We start from the raw sequence: 20,690 nt of genomic DNA, 5'->3' as shown, positions 1-20,690 counted from the left end.
TCACTGTGTAGCTCTGGCTGGACTGGAACTCTCTGTGGAGACCAGGCTGGCCTCGAACTCACAGAGATCCCTAGTGCTTGGAACATTTGTACAGTCACCATTAGCTTTTTATTTTTCCTTTAAATTTTTATTTTATTTAATGCATGTGGAGGTCAGAGGACAACTTGGAGGAGTTGGTTATCTCTATCATTTGGGTCTCTCCCATCCTGTCTTTTAATTTAGGCCTGGAACTCCCTCAGACCCTGGGATCCCAGGCCTGTGTGTCACCAAGCCCCAGACAGCACTGGCTGTTCTCAGCTCTGGAGACATCCTTCTGGCCCCACCGGTCCACAAAGAGGATCGTTTCTCTCCTAGCCCTCGACACCGGAGGGGTTTCATTGCCCACCCCGTCCCGAGGAAGCAGATGAGCTCGGATAGATAGATTTGGACGAATCGGGGTCCCCCAGTCTAGGCAAATCCTCCTCCTAAGCCCAAAGTCATATCACACAGACTCCCCAGAGACTCTAGCAACCCAGGATCACCTCCAAAAACCCAATCAACCTCCCCTCATAGCCCATGGCACACAGCCTGAAAGCCACCCTCCACCGAGGGCTGAGGAGGCTTGAACTCAACCCCCCCCCCCACAAACAGATCCACATTGCAGAATCCACAGGGGGGTTTCCTCTCTCTGCTGGCCCTATTCTTTTCCCGAGCGATTCCCACCCCACCCCCCTCTCGGACTCTGCTGTTCCCAGGACTCTGGGAGTGGGTGGAGTGAGAATCTTCCCCAGCAGAAACCGAAGACCCTAGTGTGCTCCTGTGGAGTGTGCGCTCCAGGCTGGACTTACGCACTCACACACGCACACCGAGGTGGGGGGGGGCAAATTTGGGATCATGAGGGCGCACGAGGACGTCTGAGTGACTTTTACGCCTTCGTGTAGACAAGCATGCCCTAAGTGTTTCTCTGCTGGCTCTAAGGTTGCGTGGAAGGGCAGAGCTCAGCCTCCCTACATGAAAAGACAAAGGCCAAGGATTGAAGTTAACTCCTTTCATATGCTGACAGGTTCCTAGAGCCAGGGGAGCACTGCCTGCTGTGACTCAGTTTCCCCACCCATAAAAGGGAAAGTGCAAGGGCCCTCCCACCTGGTTAGGTGAACTCCGTGGCTTGCAGAGCGCTCAGCAAAAAAGCCAGTTGCTTCCAGAACCCTCATTATGGCTTCTAGCCACCCCACCCTCTCACCAGACACTCTGGGGGTGGAGTGGGGCGCTGACCCAGACCCCAGGCGCCCCTCCCATCCTCCCCAGCAGGCAGGAGTCCCAGGTTCCTTGGTCCTTAAATTGGATAATTGGAGACAGAGGCGGTTGCTGGAATCACAGACAGTGCCAGTGGGCGACTCTGCAGGCGCTTGGGCCCCTCTGGCTCCCCAACCTGGGGTCACACCGACCCACTCTAGGGCCCTTCTCGGGTGTGCCCTGAACGCACGCCGCCGACCCCTTCCGGAGCGCGCTGGTGCCAGCCTCTCTCTGGTGCCGGCCAGGCCGGGTGTCTGCGGCCCGCGGGGTTGGGGGGGTCCGCCCCGGCGGCGAGAGGCGGGGCGTTCGCACAGACCCTCCCTTTGTAAGCGGCGCCTTCCCTGGGCTGCTTGGCGCTCACCGCTGGGCAGAGAGCCAGCTCAGGAACAGCCTCTGGCTGAGCGCTCCAGTCCCAACAGCTTAGACTGCCCTGGGGCCGTCCGCGGAGCCTTCTCTGTTCAGTTCCTGAGCTCCGACAGAACCTACTAGGTGCAGCCTCTCAGCTTGTGCAGGACCCTTGTGCAGCCCCTGAACTTGTGCACAACCTACTGTGTGCGGTTCCTAAGCCATCCAAGGTGCAAAACCTGTTTGTGCAATCCCAGTGTTCACGCACAACCTACAGTATTCATGCAGAGTGCACAATTTACTCTGCAAATCCTGAGCAAACGCAAGGCCTACTGAGTGCAGTCCCTGAGTGCAGTCCCTAAATGCTTGCACAACCTGCAGTGTTCAGCTCCTGAAAATTTGTGAAGTGACAAATCATAGTAGGTAGAGTTCTTAGAGAGCATACTGTGTTCCCCGGATTCCTGAGAAAGCCTGTGTATAGAGCTCACTGAGCACTGCAGGACCTACTGTGTGCAGCCCTGGAGCACATTCCGAGTCTACTATGTGCATGCAGAGCCCACCGTGCATAGCGTCTTCATTGCGTGCAAGCAAAGTCTATGTGCAGCAACCCACCTGCCATGCTCAGCTCCTATGACACACACTAACATGCTACACGTAGTTCCCACTGTGTGCCAGCATCTATCTATATAAACAAACAGCAACAGATAGTAGGCACACACATTTAGGAGCTCTGCTGGTTGCTGGGAACAGCGAAACTAAACAGTCACCAGCAGAGCCTCACACATCGGCCTGTCTGGACCAGTACTCATCTATAAAAGCCTCACTGTGTGCACCATATGCAATGACTGAGACAGGACTAGAGAGGTGTCTAAGAGTAACTGTCCACTCGGGCTGTATCGCACACGTGTGCTTGGCTCGGGGCCAGCTGTCCTTGGGCTTAGGGAAGAAAAAGCCTCAGCAAGCACGGTCTTTACATGTCTGGGCCCTGTTGTTAGGGCCTCTGCTTGGCATGGGACTGGTTCTAACTTTGAGGGATATTTCTTACTGTTGGAGATGTGACTAGGGAGTCCTAGGAGGCGGCTTTCGGCATGCTTGGCTGTGGGTGGGGGTTGGGCCTCCAGGGATCTTCCAGGAAGTGCCAAAGGCAGGTGCAAGGGCAGGCAGTCTCCGTGGGCAGTGTGCCAGTCCTTGGCTTCCCTGAAACTGGGCACAGCAGCTGGGAGAGGTTTCCGGGGCCTGCCCAGCCCCACCTGGCCTGGGGCACTCTCGGGGATGGGCGGGGCTGGCAGGCGGGCATCCAGGAGGCACCAGGCTCAGCCTGAGCAGGTCTTCACAAGAGATACTGAGTCTGGAGCTGAGCTTGTACACTTGAGGGGTCTGCTAGGGTGGGGTTGCTTCACCCTGCACCATACAACCGATGCTCTCCCAGGCATGTCTCCAAAGCTGTGCAGCAACGCAGTTGTGGGTCCCAGGCTACTGCACACTACCCAGACGTTTGAGTGCTTGGGAGAAACTTGCAGATCCTCAGTTCTGGATGGCTTATTAACATTCAGTAAACATTTGTTTAATGAACCGAGGCAAGAATACACAGACATTTCAGTTTGTAAGTGTGCTGTAATTATGAACTTGTACATCACAAACAAGAAAGAAAGAAAACCCTTGGAAGGAACAGTTTGAGCACAGAAGCACCTGTCTACACTAGCTCTCCCTGACAGAAACTAGAGAAGGTGCACACCTGTCTACACTAGCTCTCACTAGAGAAGGTGCACACCTGTCTACACTAGCTCTCCCTGACAGAAACTAGAGAAGGTGCAGGCACCCAGACCTCCCCTGCTCAGTCCTGCTTATCATCCTGGGCTCCCCTCCCTGGTCTCTTCTCCCAAGGCACCCAGGCCTGGTTTGAAAGAACATTTATGGTGTGGTAAGCCCCACACTCCCTGCAAGTATTTTCATGATTTGAGATTTACTTTGCTTGCAGAACATTCCAGAAAACAAACAATGGACATGAGTGGGGGGTTGAGAGCTAGAGAGGGGACAATTTCTTGGGGAACTGACACCCAGGCACCCTCAGGAGTCTCCTCTCCCTTCACAATGGAGAAGGGAGGTCCTCTCTGTCCCAACTTCTGGGGACCCTACTGGGAAGCAGGCAGTGAGGGCTTGTGGGGGGAGGGGCTGAGATCCAGAGAATGGGATGTAAGGACGGCTGGCGCTGTGCACTCTGTCCTTGCAGATAAAAGAATACCATTTCTTTCTCCCTTTACCTTAAAATGATTTTTAATTTCGTTTCTTGTGGGAAAAGTGCACAAGGGACGCAGCACGCTGTGGGCAGCAGAGGACCAGCATGCAGGAGGCTCCTCTCCCCCAACCAACAGCCTGCCCCATCCTTGTCTGCCAGGGACACGCAAGCATGGACAGGAGCGCAGATCACTCAGCCGTCTCCCACCGTCCAGGGCCCACACAGAAACCCAAGTGACCACGCCTAGGTGATCCCAGATCCCACCGGGAACTGACCCTGAAGGGCTGGGGAGACCCAGAGAGGCTGCAGACACACTGGGATGTGTTCATCTTTCCAGCCAGCCTGTCTCACCCCGATGGTAATTAGATCCCAGACTGGTGGGGAGACAGGACAGCCCAGCCCGCCAGTCATCACGGCAGCCCCGCCCACAGTCCGCCACAGTCCGCCCACCAGTCACCACGGTGGCCCCATGCCCACAGGCCTGAGACACCTGCAAAGGGTGTGTGTGTGTGTGTGTGTGTGTCCGTGGTTGTGTGTGTGTGTGTGTGTGTGTGTGTGAGAAAGAGAATACTTTGGAGAACCCTGTCATGATTCTTGCCCCTCAGATCTTGAAAAATGAAAAATGAGACTAGGGCTTGGAAGGATCTCATGTAGCCCAGGCTGGCCTCCAACTTACTGTATAGCCTAGGATGACCTTGAACTCCTAACCCTCCCGCCTCCATTATCCATGTGCTGGGATGACAGGCACACACCAGGCTCAGTATATGTAGTGACACCACCGATGGCATTCAGGGATAAGTAACCATTGAACCGTAGCTCGAGTCCTTCAGTCCTTGTACAGCCTGTGGGTGCACAGACTCTAATCTCACACATGCATACCAAAGTGGATCATTCCGGGATGCCACGAAGTCACAGGTGCTTGCAGGCTTTCTGAGCATACAAGCAGGAGCACATCGGATTTGCAGAGTGTAGAGGACGAAGCCACGCCCAGGATGGCGGCCACGCCCAGGATGGTGGCCACGCCTGCCGGTCCTGGAGCCGGAAGACCTGCGCTGGCGTCACGGGTTTCCACCCGCGTCCGGATTCCCACCGGCGCCGGGATTCCCTGGCCGAGATCACCCGTGACGCTGGCGCCGTTCTGCGTGGGCCATACTGGAGCCGGGCTCGGATGACATCAGCCCTACGTTTGATTCTGCGGAGGCCGAGCACATGGACAAAGAAATAAAATGTGTCCGTGGGTTTTCTTTTGTGTTTTTGAGTGTGCATTTGTAGAGAATGCTTAGATGGGGCTGAGAAAGGCCTTAAACTATGTGACCCTCATTTAACGCACGGAGAAACTGAAGCTGGGTCCTGCCTGCCTTACCAGCTCATGTCTGTTCACAGGGTCCCAGTCGAGGCCGGGGGAAGGGGCTTACTTAGCGATGGAAGTATCTTCATCCCTAGACGGACGCTGTGGGCCTTCCTGGGATGAAGAAGCTCTGAGCTCTATTCTCAGCACAGTATAAACCTGATGGAATAGTGATACAAGTCTCTCACCCCACCTGCTCAGCAGTGAAATGACACAGGTTTGCTGGGAGCTTGAAGCCACGAGGGCTACATACAAACCCTTGTCTCCAAAATACAAAAAAACAAGCCCTGGCTCCCTTCCTAGCACCACATTCCCTGGGCATAGTGGCATAGACCTGCCATCAGCACTTGGGAGAGGCAGGAGGGTCAGGAGTTCAAGGTCATCCTTAGCTGCATATAATGTGTTAGAGTTCAGTTTCCAAACGACCACGGCAAAGCTCTGTGCAGGGCAGCCCCTTCCCTCTGGTCACCCCCAGTCCCTAGGGCACAAGTTGGCTCAGAGAGGGTCTTCGGGTGACATAGTTACACACAGCCCAGCAGGCGCCAAACCTGTAGCCAAGTGTTCAGTGCTTGGCTTCCCTGTCCTCTCCTGTGGCCTAAGGCCGTGCCCACGTGGGAGCCAGCACACTCAGCCGGCCAAGTCAGTTGGGGTGTGCCCACTGGCTCCGGCTGACTCCGAGGCAAACAGCACTCTAAATATAGCTCAGGAGGAGGGGAGAACTATTTTTAGCCTGGGCGGCTTGGGCCCTCCCAGTTCCCAGGTCAGCAATCTTGAGGCCAGCCAGGACATGGGGGGAAAGAGAGGTTTGCTTCATTTTCTGAGGTCCCTACACTGTGCAGCCTAGATGACAGGTGGCCCTGGGGAGGCTGCTGTGTAGGACAGGAGGGAGGAGCCAGGGAGGGAGATCCTGGTGGAAGAGTCCAGGGGCACCTTCCTCAGACCCTCTGCTCTCTCCAGCCTCCCTGGCCTTGTCCTGGACCAAGCTGGCTGCTTTCTATCTGGAGACACGCTGGACTTCCTATGCTTCCCTCCACTCAGCTCCGCTAGTCGGCTCCCCTCCTCCTCCTCCTCCTCTTCCTCCTCTCCTCCTCCCCCTCCTCCTCCCCTTCCCCCTCCTCCCCTCCTCCTCTTCCTTCTCCCCCTCCTCCTCTTCTTCCTCCCCTTCCTCTCTCTCCTTCCCCTCCTCCTCCCCTCTCCTCTCCCTCCTCCCCCTCCTCCTCCTCCTCATCTTCTGAGCTGGTTAACCCAGGGCTTGTCTCTCCCACTACACAGAGTGGGCATTGCCCCACTGACCTGCCACCAGCCTCAGTGTAGGGGCATCCCCCAGTCTCTGATGGGAGAATGACATGTCCAGGATCTCAGTGAGCAAGGTCTTCCAGCCTCTAGGAATCTGTGACACCCCACACCTACAATCTCCTCCAGGACAGGGCGGGGCTCTCCTGGTTGTAACCTTTCACCTCATTTCAGGGTTGTCAAGAATGGCCAACACCTCCTTTGACTGGGGGGGGGGGGATACCGTGTCTCCACAGGCGGTCTGTAGGGTGAGGTAAATTGAGGCATAGAAGATGCTTGGGGTTGAGGAAACATGATTTTATTTCTGTCCATACTATGTCTAAGTGCTGGGCCGCCTAGGAACAGTTTCTTTACCTTTCTGGGTCTCCTTTCAGGACCTGACCTGGGAATCACAATGGCGTACAAGATTTGTCAATGAATGTGTTAGAGAACTTAACAGAGAATCCACCCAGAGGACGGAGCCAAGTTCAGGCACCTATGCACCCAGTGTTGGAGTACTAGTACTTAGCAACCAGCACTTAGTACTCTATAAAGTGTCAGTGCCCAAGTGCCCAAGCCCAGCTAAGGGGCTCCTCTGGTGTCTCTGGCCTTACATAGGGTGAGGCCCAGGCCTTCTGTTCAAGGACCTTAATGGGGAGAACCAGATTATAGCACAGGACTGGGCTTGCAGGGTCTCATGATTGGTGACACACAGGCCAGCACATGCTCCTGACTTGGCACTGGTGGTGACCTGCAGCTTATGCCAGGCTGCCTTCATCCTCCTGTAGCTCTGCGTTTGGGTTTACAGAGGCCTGCGGCTGCTCACTGTGCCGCCGGTGCTGTCAGACCCTCCCCTCCTCAGTGCCCACGCTCCGAGTAACAGTCTTGCTATGTAGCCCTGGCTGATGTGAAGAGTATTGTGTATACTCCGCTGGCCTGCAACTTGTGGCCATCCTCCTGCCTCTGCCTCTAGAGTGCTTGAATGACAGGTGTGCTACCATGGTCTCACTGACTTCAATTCTTAGCAACCACATGGTAGCTCACAACTATCTGCAAAGGGATCTGAAGCCCTCTTCTTGTGTACCTGAAGACAGCTACAGTGTGCTCATATACATAAAATAAATAAATAAATCTTTCTAAAAACTCGGAATTTCAGCCAGGCATGGTGGTGCATGCCTTTTAATCTCAGCACTCAGGAGGCAGACGCAGGTGGATCTCAGAGTTCAAGGCCAGCCTGGTCTACAGAGTGAGTCCAGGGCAGCCAGGGCTACAGAGAGAAACCCTGTCTGGATGAACTAAATTAATAATAATAATAATAATAATTTGGGCGCAGGCTGAGTTGGTATAGAGCAAGGTCCTGAGATGGTCCCTAGGCCAGGTCGTGATGTCCCCTGACCCCTGAACTTCACCCTTAGCTGCTCTGTGCCTGGCTTCCTCCTGGAAGTAGGATCAGGCAGGATCAGGAGGTTGAGATGCAGTCACCCAGGCAGGCACCTTCAGAGAAAAGAGCTGGACCCCCCCTCCCCCCAGGGCCCTGGCTTCGGGGAAAGGAAGTGGGCACCTTAAACAGCCCCTTAGGGCAGGAGACAGGAGGATCTTCAGAGAAATCGGCCGGAAGTGCAGAGGAAGCTGCCGGCCAGATGGGGAAGTCAGAGTCAGTCCCTCAGTGAAGCCTAGGAAGACCTGGCTAGGTTTGGGGTGTTAGAAGGGAGTGGGGTGGACGGTGGGGCTCAGTGCCGGAGCCAGGAAACAATTACCTCATGTTTGATCTTGTACATGGATTCTAAATGTGAAAATGGTGTCTATGGGGCGGTTCAGAAGAGGGCAGGCGTCAGAACCGGGGGTAAGAACAGGTCAAACAAGGAGGGGCACTGACCACAGTAAAGAAGCAAAGCTCACGGGCTTGTGCTGAGCCACAATAAAGACGGCTCAGCAGCGAACCCCAAGCACCCAGACTAGCTCCAGGAAATCCACCATCTCTGGCCTCAGAGGGCACCTGCTCAGGAGTGTAGCCTGCCTAGAATCCCCCAGTGAGGAGCTGGGAGAGTGGGCAGGGGCCCTGGGATTTTATCCCTTGAAGTACAGAAAACCACTGTGGGTGTGAAGAAAAGGTCCTGGTGACTGCAGCCTGTGAGGGGAGGACAGATGGATTCTGGTCCTGGCACCTGTTGCCTGGCTCGGCCCCCACATCCCACTGGCTGGCCTGGTGTAGTCTCACATGAACAAGAGCAAGTTTCTTTCCCACCTTGAGCTTGGAGTTCTTCCCAGAAGGATAAATTCTGGTGAAACTGAGTGGGTGGATTCTTAGGCCAACAGCCAGGGTAGCTGGAGTGGAGTCATCACACTCCTTCCTCACTCAACCCTACTGCTTCCAAAGTCCAGGCCCCGCTGGTCCTGGAGAGAGCTGAGCTTGCACACACACACACACACACACACACACACACACACACACACACACACACACTGGGTTACTTCATGATTTTTCATCATCTCTTTGGATCTTTATCAGCCTGTATCCTTAGGTAGTGTGTTAATTCCATTTCTACTGCACTGATAAATGACCCTGAGAAAAAGCAACAAGGAGAGTTTATTTGGTTCTGGGTTCTGGTCTGTCACAGAAATTGTCAAGGCAACGGGAAGTTGACATAACCATCAAGTCAGAGAAGGGCATGCCAGTCAGTCCTCCCTTCAGCTCCTCCTTTGTTATATACTTCAGGGCCAAGCCACATAGAGAATGATGCTGCCCGTGGTGGGCTGGGTTCTCCCCCACATCAGTTAATGTCATCAAGAGAATCCATCAGCGACACTCCCCAGAGCAGCCGCATCCAGACAATCCCATTGTGCAGAGCTGACGACACCTGATCAGGCCTTAGTCAGAGCCATCTGGACCTGTACCGACTGTTCTAGGAAACATTTCCTTAAAAGTACTTTTACTACATTTATTTATTTGTAAAAAATAATAATAATAGTGTTTATTAGTGGCTTGAGACCTCTGTGAGGTCAGGTCCCTGCATTCTATAAAATGAGTTTGCCACCAGCCAGCAAAACAGGGAGATCGTGCTGCAAAAAGGTTTTTTTTTTTTTTTTTTAATTATTCATTTTTCATTGATTTATTTGTGTGTGAACCGAATTGGGGCTGCTTACATGAGAGCGTGGTGATGCGGTCACCTGAAAGCTGCCAGGACATGGCTGAGGACTCACCAGAGCTGCGTGGCTGGGGTGGGGTGCCTTCCCCTCCTCCCTCTACCTCAGTTTCACAGACACCCCGAGCCTGCGCTCTGTAAATGTCTCGCAAGCCACATGAGCCTGACATGTGTGATTTCCGTAATGTCCCCCTGCAGAGAGGAACATACATGGCACATGTACAGCTAACAGGACAGGGAAAGCTGGCCCAGGCCTGTCACTTCAGTTCCTTCCCAACCTTCCAAGAGGCAACTTGACAACAAATAGATCTTGTTAGATTTGGGGGGCAGCCTATAATTATTCTGGGGCACCTTACTTCAATCCCATTGTGGGGGCTCTCACACCCTCCCTGTGTGGATTCACACGTGTAGTAGGGACCATGCTGGATCTGCAGAGGCGGGGCTGGCATTCTGAGTGTCACCCAGCATGGCTCACAGCTCAGCCTTGCCTTGGTGTGTTCGTGTGTGAGGCCAGAATATCTTCTGCAATCTCTCTCCTCATTGTTTATTGACGCAGAGCCTTACACATTCCAGAGCTTGACAATTGGGCTAGACTGGCTAGCCAATGAGCCCCAGGATTTGCTCCTACCCACCCCCCAGTACTGGGGTACAGTGTATAGTCATATGTGGTTTTCAACTTGGGTGCTGAGGATTTGAACTCAGGCCTTTAAGCTTGCATACAAGTACTTAAGCCATTGAGGTCTGGTGAGGATCATCAGCTCAGAATTTTGCTTCTTAGTGCAGCAAGTTCCCCTACCCCGAGACAGCTTCCTAGCCCTTGCTTACTGTGTTTTGTTATTTTTTAAAACATTATTACATTTATCTATCTGTGGGAACCAGGTGCACATGCCGGGGTATGAATTATGGAGGTCAGAGGACAACTTGCAGGAGTCAGTCGTTTTCTACCACGTGGGTCCCGGGGATCAAACTCAGGTCTTCAGGCTTGGCAGCAAGTGTCCACACCCTCTTCGCGGTCCCCTTGGCCCTGTTTGCTTGTTTAACAGTTTTCGGCTCAGTTACACACTTGTACGTGTGTCTGTGAACATGTCTGAGGTGGCTTTGGATTACACATTACATCCCCTGTTGCTGGGGTGCTGTGGGCTCTGGAAACTGAATCTGGGTCCCCTTCAAGAACAGCCAGTACTCAACCTCTGAGCCAGCGTTCTAGCTGCCTCTGCCCCATTTGTTTCTGTTTTTTGAGGCCTTAAACTCACAGCAATCCTCCTGCCTCCACCCCTGAGCACTGAGATTGCATGCTTGAGCCCCCACACCTGCTTAGTAGACATTTGCCTACATTTCCCCAGCAAAAGCCGTGGTGTGTTTGGGGATGTCCTCCTGGTGACCACAGCCCTCACCCGAGGTCACCTGTTGTCCGTGGTTCCCATTGTTCTCCCTCGAAGCCTGGTTCACCCAGAATAGTGTTCAAGGCTCACCCCAGGCTAACGCCGTGTTCCTTTTCATGGCTGAGTCGTGTCCGTTGGTATAAACACGTCTCCTTTCCCTGTTCACCTGTGACCGAATGCCTGAGATGCTTCCAGCTTTTGTCTCTTGAACCAGAGCCACTCAGAACATTCCTTTTAAAGAAACATTCATCTTGCTTTCAGTTATTTGTACTATGTTTGAGTGCAGTACCATCAGCGGCCAGAGGAGGCGTCAGAGTCCCCTGGAGCTGGCGTCACAGGAAGTTGTGAGCTGCAATGTGGTTGCTGGGAATTGAAGCTGGGACCTCTGCAAAAGCGGCCAGTGCTCTTGACTGCCGAGCCACCTCACCGGCACCAGGGTCCCATTCTGTAGCTCAGGCTAGTTTTGCACTCCATATCTGCCTGCGTCGGCCCCCCAAATGCTGCCCCCAGGTCTCTGTCTTGTGGCTGTGATCTGCCTCTGTCACGGGACAGCTTACACAGAGCCCTGTAGGACTTTTACGGTCTCTGAGAGGCTGTTCTGGAGGGTTTGTGGGACTGCAGAGCCTATGGGTGTGTGGCCTGTGATTCACGAGCATTAGCTTGGTTCAGGGATGTGGCTGCATTGTCTCATACACACTGGAAACTTCTGGAAACCTAACCTGTTTTTTTTGTTTGTTTTGTTTGGTTTTTTTTTTTCTTTTTTCTTTTTCTCTTGAGCCTTCCTGGCTCGAGGCCCTGCCCACCACCCCCTTTTAAACTTCCCACTCTATTTGGAGGAGGGGGTTGTCACTGAGTGTGACCTCATGTACAGGTGAGCCTCCCATTACAGAGCAGACGCAGGAACCCTGTGCAAAGCGGAGGCTAGAAATCTAGCCTCCCCTCCTCCTCTCCTGGAATCCCGGATCGCTGCCCAGGTGGGTTTGTAAGGCCATGGTCCCTCAGAGACAACCACAGGCTGCAGTAAGTGGTAGCTGAGTCAGCAGCACACCCTTTCTAGCCGGCTCTCCCTCCCTCCTCACTGTACCGAGTTCACCCTGGACCTCAGGTCACATAAATGTCTGCCCAAAGCTCTGAGTCCATGGGAGCTAGGCTGTAGGTGGCTGCTACAAGCCCCAAAGAACATCTTATCTGTACCCTCAGATTTGGGACATGTCATTTCCCAGAGCTGAGAGTCCTGAGCTGGGGACAGTCCTGTATTATCCAGGACTTGCTGACATCAGTCTGGTCCTCAGAAGCAGGCAGGTCCGTGAAAGGCAGACAGACTGGGAGGCTCTGCACTGGCAGCACCCAAGCAGGAGGATGGGGCTGCAAGCCAAGAGATGCAGGGCCTCAGCAACCGTGAGGGACTAGCTGTAGGCACTTCCTGGAACTTCCCTGCCATCCTGGACTGCAGCCAGGGGATGCCTGCGTTGAACCTGATTGCACAACTGTTGAGGAATAAAAGGTCTATCTTTTATGGTGCTGGGATTGAACCAAGGGCCTTTGCTCACGTGATGTCAGTTCTGAGCCCCTTATTGGGTGACTCTAGACAGGTATACAGTGTGCCTGTGTCAAAACAACAAAAAGGCCCGGGTGGAGCACTAACCCAAAATGAACAGACCCCTGGCTTCCACCCCCAGCACTTCGGGGAACAGGCCATGCTTGGCCACCCCTGTCACCCAGTACACAAGAGTTAGAAGCAGGAAGGTCAGGCTAGCCTTCACTGTACAAGTTCGATGCCAGCCTGGACTATGTGAGATACTTGCCTCAAAACACAACAGTTCAATGAGCAGACCTCAGTCCACCTGGACAGAGCCTTGCGCGTCCCTCCCCCAGGTGTCACATGGAGCCCCTGACGGAAGTGGGTGTGGAAGGCTGGCCATTGTCCCTCACATTATCCAAGCCATTCTCGCCAGGGAGAGAAAAAGACTTTGGAGTCCAGGCAAAAGGAAAAGCAAGGTTTTTATTGTGGAAGATTCACCCGCCTGTGACCTCATTTTACACAATGGTAACACTGGGAGAGTGGGCGTGGCACACGGAATTTTTTTTTTTTTTTTTTTAAAGATCAGAAATAAAAACCAACCAGAGTCACGAAGCAGTGGGAAGGGGGAGGAGCCAGCCCTAGAGTGGGGTCGGAAAGTGTTGTTGTGACATCTGGCTGGTGTGTCTGGCTTCTGTGTAGGATGCACCCCATACCGACATTCTTCTAGGTTGGAAGTCCCTCCTGGGTAGCTCAAGGTGCAGCAGGTCTGACAGATTTGGCTTTTGTTTTGTTTCTTTAGCGTCTCTATAACCTGGCTGTCCTAGAACTCACTCTGTAGACCAAGGGAGCTCACAGAGATCCCCCTGCCTCTGCCTCCCAAGTGCTGGGGTTGAAGGCGTGGCCACCATTCTTGGCTGCTGATTGCTCCATTGTGTCTGGTTTCCCTAAGTGACCGTAAGCAAAGGCAGAGCTCTAAAAGTTAGAAGGGTACACAGGGACTATTGGGGCCCAAAGTCCATCCTGGACACATCAGCCAAGCTCGTCCTACCTTCCCTGGGAATAGGAGGTCACTTTGTTCTTGGCTTGTGAGTGACCTGGGGGAGGTGGTGGGCAGAAATGCAGATTTGAGTTTTTGTCCCAGAGCTGAGAAAAAGCTGCAACAAAACCCAGGCTGGCCAGGCAACCTCCAGAGGGAAGCAGGTGTGTTGAGAGTGTGAGAAAGTTCACTGAATTTTCTGTCTTTGAGATATGGTCTCACATAGCTCAGGCTAGCCTTGAGCCCATTATGTAGCCGAGGAAGACCCAGAAGTTCTGATCTTTCTGCCTCCACATCCCCAATGCCCACGCCTGGTTTCTTCGAGCTTGGGGTGGAACCCAGGTTTCTAGCAAGCTGGGTAGGTGTCCTGCTGCCCTGGTCCCCAGCACCCCAGCACATCCTTCCCTCTCCCCTTGCAGTGCAGCTGGGGACACACACCCTGGGACCTGGCTCCTAGCCTAATACAAGGTGGCTGTAGTTTTGGGGGGAACACTGGCTTTTCTGATTCAACCACAGGTTCTGAGAGTCAGGCTCGCCAACGTCCCTGGTCTTCTCTGATCAGTAACGGGGAGTCGATGCTCACAATGACCATGGCCCTTGCTCTGTGCTCTCTGTGACCCAGCCTATGGAGGGGAAAATGGGACTCTCCTTAGTCACACCGCAGACTTCTTTCCCTGTTTCCACCTAATGGATTTGGGGGAACCTGCCACCTCACCTAGGCGGTTGGTTGTGCCTAGCTGGCCAAGAGATGAGTCAATGTTCTAGCCCCACTCACTTTCCCCATGGGCAACTCAGCACCCGTCCGGGGGTCAGGCTGGCACGGATTTCCACCAGGGCTGCGGGATTAACTGGACTGCTTCCTTTCTGCTGTTTGCTCCCACACTGATCTGGCAGAAAGGGGCAGCAGGAGCCTCTCAAATGCTTAGGATGCCTCTGTACGGCTGCAGACCACACTGGCACACGCAAGCCGCGTCCTCCCTCATAGACAGACGGCCTGTTGTCATCAGTCCAACCCTGTGCCAGGCCTGCGAACTCGAGCCGGTCATGTAGGTACTCTGGAGACAGAGGCAGGAAGATCTCCAGTTCCAGGCCAGCCTGGACTCTAGGGCTCTGCTCACAAAATAGAAAGAGAAGAGGCCTGGCTCAAGGGTAGAGTGCTGTCTAGAATCTACCAGAAAAAAACGGTCTGGGGCGTGGTCGGGGTGGAGCCCCACCTAGAATCCCCCAATGGGAGTGCAGAACAGGGCCACAGTTCCCACACTGAGGAGCTTGGGTTCTAGCTAGTTAGAAATTAGTTTGATCCAGTAAGGAGGAGGGGGTATCTGGAGCCACGGATGAAGAACTCCATCACTCCTTCTCAATCACCTCAAGATAATTAATCTGCATTTCTGCCCTCACAACCATCTGGGTAACTGGGAGAAAATGGGGAGCCACCAATGACCATATGAAATTTAGGCTTAGGAGACAAAATTATACACTCAGCCGTACAAGCAAGTGCTTCCTTTGTGTGGAGAGCCAGATGCCCATTTCTGGAATGGACCATGTCTCTGGAGAAACGGCGTCACTGCACATGACAGGGCCACTCAGGAATGACACTGGGCAGCAAAAGGTGCATTGTGTGTGCCGCGTGTGGAGCCAGAGGTCAAGGCTGGGTGTCCTGTGTCTTGTGTTTAGAGTTTACTGACAGCTAGGATGCAGCCCCTCAAGCCCTGGGGATCCTTCAGTCTCAGCCTCCGGAGTGCTAAGATACCGTGTGGCGCTGCCCCGGCGTGTTCTATGTGGACCCCGAGGATTGCAGCTAGGATCCTCCTGCCTGCAAGGCACGCCGTTCACCAACATAGCCCTTTCCCCGGGACAACTAAGGGGAGCTTCGAAAACCTGTCACATTAGTGATTCTTGACGGGAGGGGTGGGGGCGGTGAGGCTAAAGTTAGGCAGAGCCCCGCGGGGGTGTAGGGGTCACAGGCTCCAGCTAGGTCAGGAGGATCCGGGCGTTCACAACGGTTTCTGTTCCTTTAGAATTCAAAGTAGGAGGGATTCAAATATTTTTCTTACAGGAAAAATTGAACAATACCTTCGGGGTGGGGAGAAAGTAAAGGGGGAGGGCGAGAGAAAGAGAGAACTAGAGAATTATGCAAGGTTTTTTGTCTTTGAATGGATTCTCCGAGGCTGGCACACCAACCAGCAGGGGGTCATTCCGGGCATGCTGCTCACAGTAGCTCATGAGTTCTGATGAGGCCTTGGAGACCTGTGCAGCACAAGGAGAAAGGAAAGGTCAGATGAAACGGATATCCACAGCAGCCCAGGGCAGGGAGGCCACACACACTCTGTGGTACACCGGCTGTGGAATATTACACAGCCATGATAAGGAATGAGGAACTTGTCTTCAGAGAGAGTCAGACACAGAAGTTACATAGTGCACATAGTACACACTCACTCCATGCTACGATATTTCTAGAATGAATGAATCCAGAGATAGGAAGTAGAGTAAATGGCTGCTAGAAAATGGGATGAGATGACTCTGTTAATACATCTTTGCGTGGGCTTATGGTCCTGAAAGTAGGCCATGAGGATGTCTTAACAAGCACTGTGGACACACAAACTATCAGTGGAAAGGGCTGGGGGCGTGGTCAGCGTGGAGCCCCGCCCAGAATCCACTCAATGACAGGCTGGGCGTGGCTCAGAGGATTCCCTGAGGATTCCCCCGCGGCTCCGCCCTTGACCACGCCTCCAGCCCTTTTTCTTTATTCACTCCACAGATCAGTTTTCTTCTGATTTCATCTTTTTGAAATGAAATGTTCTGTTTCATTTTCTTGTAATTACAAGAAATGAGAACCATGCCAGACTGTGTCTGCGCCGTTCCTCTGTGTGGAACCCCTGCTCCCATCCGTGGAAACCAGAGGAAGAAGCGGACCTGTGACAAGAGGGTGACTGAGTCGCCCGCAGGGCCGGCCTGATCGGAAAGTTCACCCTGACAGAACACAGCGGCTGTGGCTCGCTCTCAGGGGTGCGTGTCCTCTGGGTACACGGCCAGAGTCTAGGGCTGACGACAGGCGCCCACTCCCGGGGTCCCCCTGGCCCCCCGCCCCCGCTCACCTTGATGCGTTCGATCCCAGCTTCGATGCGCAGCTGCTCCACCAGCTTCCGGGCCTGGGCGACGTTGTTAGTACCTGACATCATCAGCCATGAGCGTGGACCTGGCGTCTAGAGAGCTGGAGGGCACAGACGCGTGGCGTGAACCTGCTGCTTTGACCCTGTGAACCCTGACCCCTGACCCCGCACAATCGCGCATTCGCTCATCAAACGGGTCTAGAGAATCGTGACCGCCAAGGCGCAAGCCCGGGGGCTGATGATAATCCAGCTAAAGATTGTCCATCTGTCCTGAGCTAGGGGATCCACGCAGAGGCCCCGATGTCCCCAGATAGCAGCGGAACCAGCGGCCTGGGTGCTGGGCTACCGAAGGCTGAGCAGGCGGGCTATGAACTCCTGGGGAAGCCACAGCCCGCGTGGGGGAGGGGCTCCGAAGTGACTCCTGCTGAGCCGCACCCAGCCCCTCTTTGCATTCATTTATTTACGTTGTGTGGGGGGGGGGGGTCGGAGCACATGTGGAAGCAAGAGGACGGCCTGCAGTAATGGGTTCTCTCCAGGGACTGAACCTGACAGGCAGCAAGTGCTTCACCTGCTGAGCTCTCTCAGCAGTCCTAACATTTTATTGTTTAAAAATATCTGTGTATGCATGTCTGTTTGCATATGTGGGTGCATGTGTGTGAGTGTGTGTGCCCACGCACATTTGTGTGTATTACAGCACCCATGCAGAGGTCAAGTTGTAGGAGTTTGCTATCTTCTTGCCACAACACAGGTCGTCTTTGTCTTTGCTGCAATCACCTTTTCCAGCTGAGCCCTTATTGCCAGCCCTTGCATGTAGTTTATCAAATGTCACATTAAGTAATGCTCAGTGACAGTGCCTTATTTTTTGTTGTAGCTTGCCATGAACTGGTAGCAAATTTTGTTTTGTTTTGCTTTGAGACAGATTCTCCCTGTGTATGTAGCCCAGGCTAGCCTGGAACTCTTGAACCTTCTTCTGCCCCAGCTTCTCAAGTCTGGGATGACAGGCATAAGCCACCATGTCAAGTTTGACAATGTTCTTAATCAGTATTTCATTAATAACCATAACAAAGAATCCTTTGGCCCTGCCTGGCTCCCTGGGGTGTGGGCAGACATCCAGCATCCCTCCCGGGGTCGGAGAAGCAGAGAAACCGCTCATCAGGGCTTCCAGGAAGGACAGGAAACCCGCATGGACGCCAGCCCGAGATTTCTCTCGAGCTAAATATAGTTGAGTAGAGATAACAAGGACCAGGCCTCTGTGTCTTTCCTGGGAAGCCGGGAGTGGAGGGCAGGGCTTGGGCCTGCTCGGTACGTGTGTGTTTGTGTGTGTGTGTGCATGTGTGTGCCTGTGCGTATGTGTATGTGTTTTTGGGTATGTGTGTGCGTGTGTGTTTCCTCATAAGGATGCATCTGAACGCAGGCACGTAAATAGAGATTAGTGTGCACAGATATACGTGGGAATGGGTCAGATTCTATCTTCAGGTGTGTGCTGTGTGTGTCGAGGTCTGTACAGACAGGCACAGGGCATGGGCATCCTGTGTGCATGTGTGTATTGGTATGTGCGTGCTAAGTCCGGGCTCTATTCAGGAGCTATGCCTCCAGCTCCTCACTGGGGAATTCTAAGCCAGTACTTAAATCATGTGTACACACACACACACAAACACACCTCTGCATTTCATCAGTATAGACATGGCTGCATTTGCCCACATATGTGTCTGGACATGTTTCTGTCTTCGATGATTTTCTTGGTGTCTGCTGAGCCTGAGCTGTGATTCTGCAGGCTTTTCCCTGCGGTCCAGGGTGAGAGTTGTGTCATGAGCCAGTCCCTGACTCACCTTCCAGCCATGTCCCCCATCCCACCCCCACACAGGTAGCCTTGAGCTGTGACTCAGCTAGACTCATTCCTGAAAGGCACCAGGCCACGAGGCTCTGCACGTGGCAGCCATGGATCGACCTGTGGGTGGAGTGAGGCCTGCAGAGTGACCTCCACAGTGACCGCAGCCTGGTCTCCTGCACAGCACTGGAGAACTCAGGGCATTCTGTGGTGACTTGGGATAATGGCCTCTCAGTGCAGCTCTGGCTCTTGGAGAGGCTCTGAGCCTCCTGCTGGAATTGGAAGCCAGGGTTTAGCTCCCCACCTGGGGAGAGATATAATTACACCTCCTGTGTGGGGGAGGATGAAGATGGCCACACCAGGACGCACGAGGGTAGAAGCAATTAGAGCTATAGAAACAGAATGGGAAGGAATTCACCTAGTTACCCAGGATGCTCTGCGTGGGGCCTGCCTCCAGCACTCCAGGCAGGAGCTCCGACAGCCACACAAGTCTCTGAGGGCCTAAGGGGCCCTGGCTTTCTCATTTTGGTTCCACAGATCCCAAGAGACCCTACAATCTGGCCCGGCTGAGGCCATGGAACCCCACATGCTGAGAGGGAAGGGATAAAAGGTGCCCCAGAAGCTGGGGTCCCCTAGGTGGATGTCTTTGGGGGTCTAGTGGGGCAGAGACATCAGGCAGGTGTACCCAGGCTCTGTGGATGGTTCTGGATGGTTCTCTATGCAGCTGAGCAGTGTTCACAGCCTTATACCAACAATACTGGGGAGGCAGAGGCCAGCCTGGTCTACATGGCGAGTTCTAGGATAACCATGGCTACACAGAGAGACGCTGCCTCAAAACCCCTAAATAAGTAAGGTGCTCACTGGCCACAGGGAGACAACCCAAGGAAAGCAGGAGAGATTGGCAAGAGCCGTCCACACAGGAAGCTCTTAAGGCAAACATGGAGGTGCATGGCTTTACCGTAGCACTCACAAGGTGGGAGGACCAGGAATTCAAGGTTATCTTTTTTCTTTTAGATTTTATTTACTTTATGTGTATGAGTACACTGTATCTGCCATCAGACACACCAGAAGAGGGCATCAGGTCCCATTACAGATGGTTGTGAGCCACCATGTGGGTGCTGGAAATTGAACTCAGGACCTCTGGAAGAACAGTCAGTGTTCTTAACCACTGAGCCATCTTTCTAGCCCCTCCCCCTTTCTTTTTTTCTTTTTTTCTTTCTCTTAAGGTTATCCTTTACTACATTGTGAGTTCAACAATGTCAGCCTTGACACCACGAACACTCGCAGAAGCCAATAGACACCAGAGAAAGGGGGCGCACAATGGTGGCTTTTGTGTTGGTTTGTTGTTGGGTTTGTTTTGTTTTTGAGACAGGGTCTCTCTGCACCATCCTGGAACTCACTCTGTAGACCACGCTGGCCTAAACTCACAGAGATCCACCTGCCTCTGCCTCCTGAGTGCTGGGATTAAATTGTGCCTGGCCATGGCCAAGTGAGAGCCACCCTTCCTGAACTGTTTAATGACAAGATTTATTAATGGTGAACCCCTTTCAGGGTCACAGTTCAGAGTTTTAGGACAAATGGCCATGTAGCCAGCCACCAGGACACAGGCCATTTCTGTCACCTTGGCTTCTGCACTGCACTGTGTCTTGGCAGCTGACCTCAGTGACCTTGGATCCAGTCTTCCTTTCCTTGTAGGTTGAAAGTCCTGGAATCTCACAAGTGCCTGGCCTTTCTCCTGGCAGGACATCGCCTCGATTCACATACTCATGTGCTTTGATCTTTCTCCTGAGTGAGTAAAGGTCTGTCAAAGACAGAGGGCACAGGCCAGAGGCAGAGGGCACAGGCCAGAGGCAGAGGGCACAGGCCAGAGGCTCGGAGGGCCATGGTATTGCTGCCAAGCCTAGGAACCAGAGAGTTCACGCCATGGGACCACAGTTCACAGTGATGATCAATTTCCTGAAGTTATCTGAGCTATGTACACAAACTGCAGCATACACACATGCATATACACACACACACATATATACACACACATATATATACATATACACAAACACATATAAACACGCACAGACACACACAGATACACACATTCACCCATATACATAAATACACATACATAAACATACACATATACACACACCAGTTCTTTAGCTCCTGCTTTGTTTTTTTGTGACAGTCTCATGTCATCTGGGC

General features: G+C 53.2%; 1 protein-coding gene across 1 annotated transcript; it reads right to left on the bottom strand.

The window, feature by feature from the left end:
• Positions 1-15,677: 15,677 nt before the first annotated feature.
• On the bottom strand, positions 15,678-16,732 carry GNG7 (G protein subunit gamma 7; the record flags this gene model as incomplete). Its single annotated transcript, XM_080935556.1, has 2 exons — positions 15,678-15,803; positions 16,652-16,732. The coding sequence occupies 2 exons, from the start codon at positions 16,730-16,732 to the stop codon at positions 15,678-15,680; spliced, it is 207 nt and encodes a 68-aa protein (XP_080791682.1).
• Between the last annotated feature and the right edge of the window lie 3,958 nt (positions 16,733-20,690).

The sequence above is a fragment of the Micromys minutus genome (genome assembly GCF_963924665.1).
Source record: "Micromys minutus genome assembly, chromosome: 22".
NCBI classification, from domain to species: Eukaryota; Metazoa; Chordata; class Mammalia; order Rodentia; family Muridae; genus Micromys; species Micromys minutus.
Note: the sequence above shows the minus strand (reverse complement) of the source record. Positions and strands in the feature narration are given on the sequence as shown.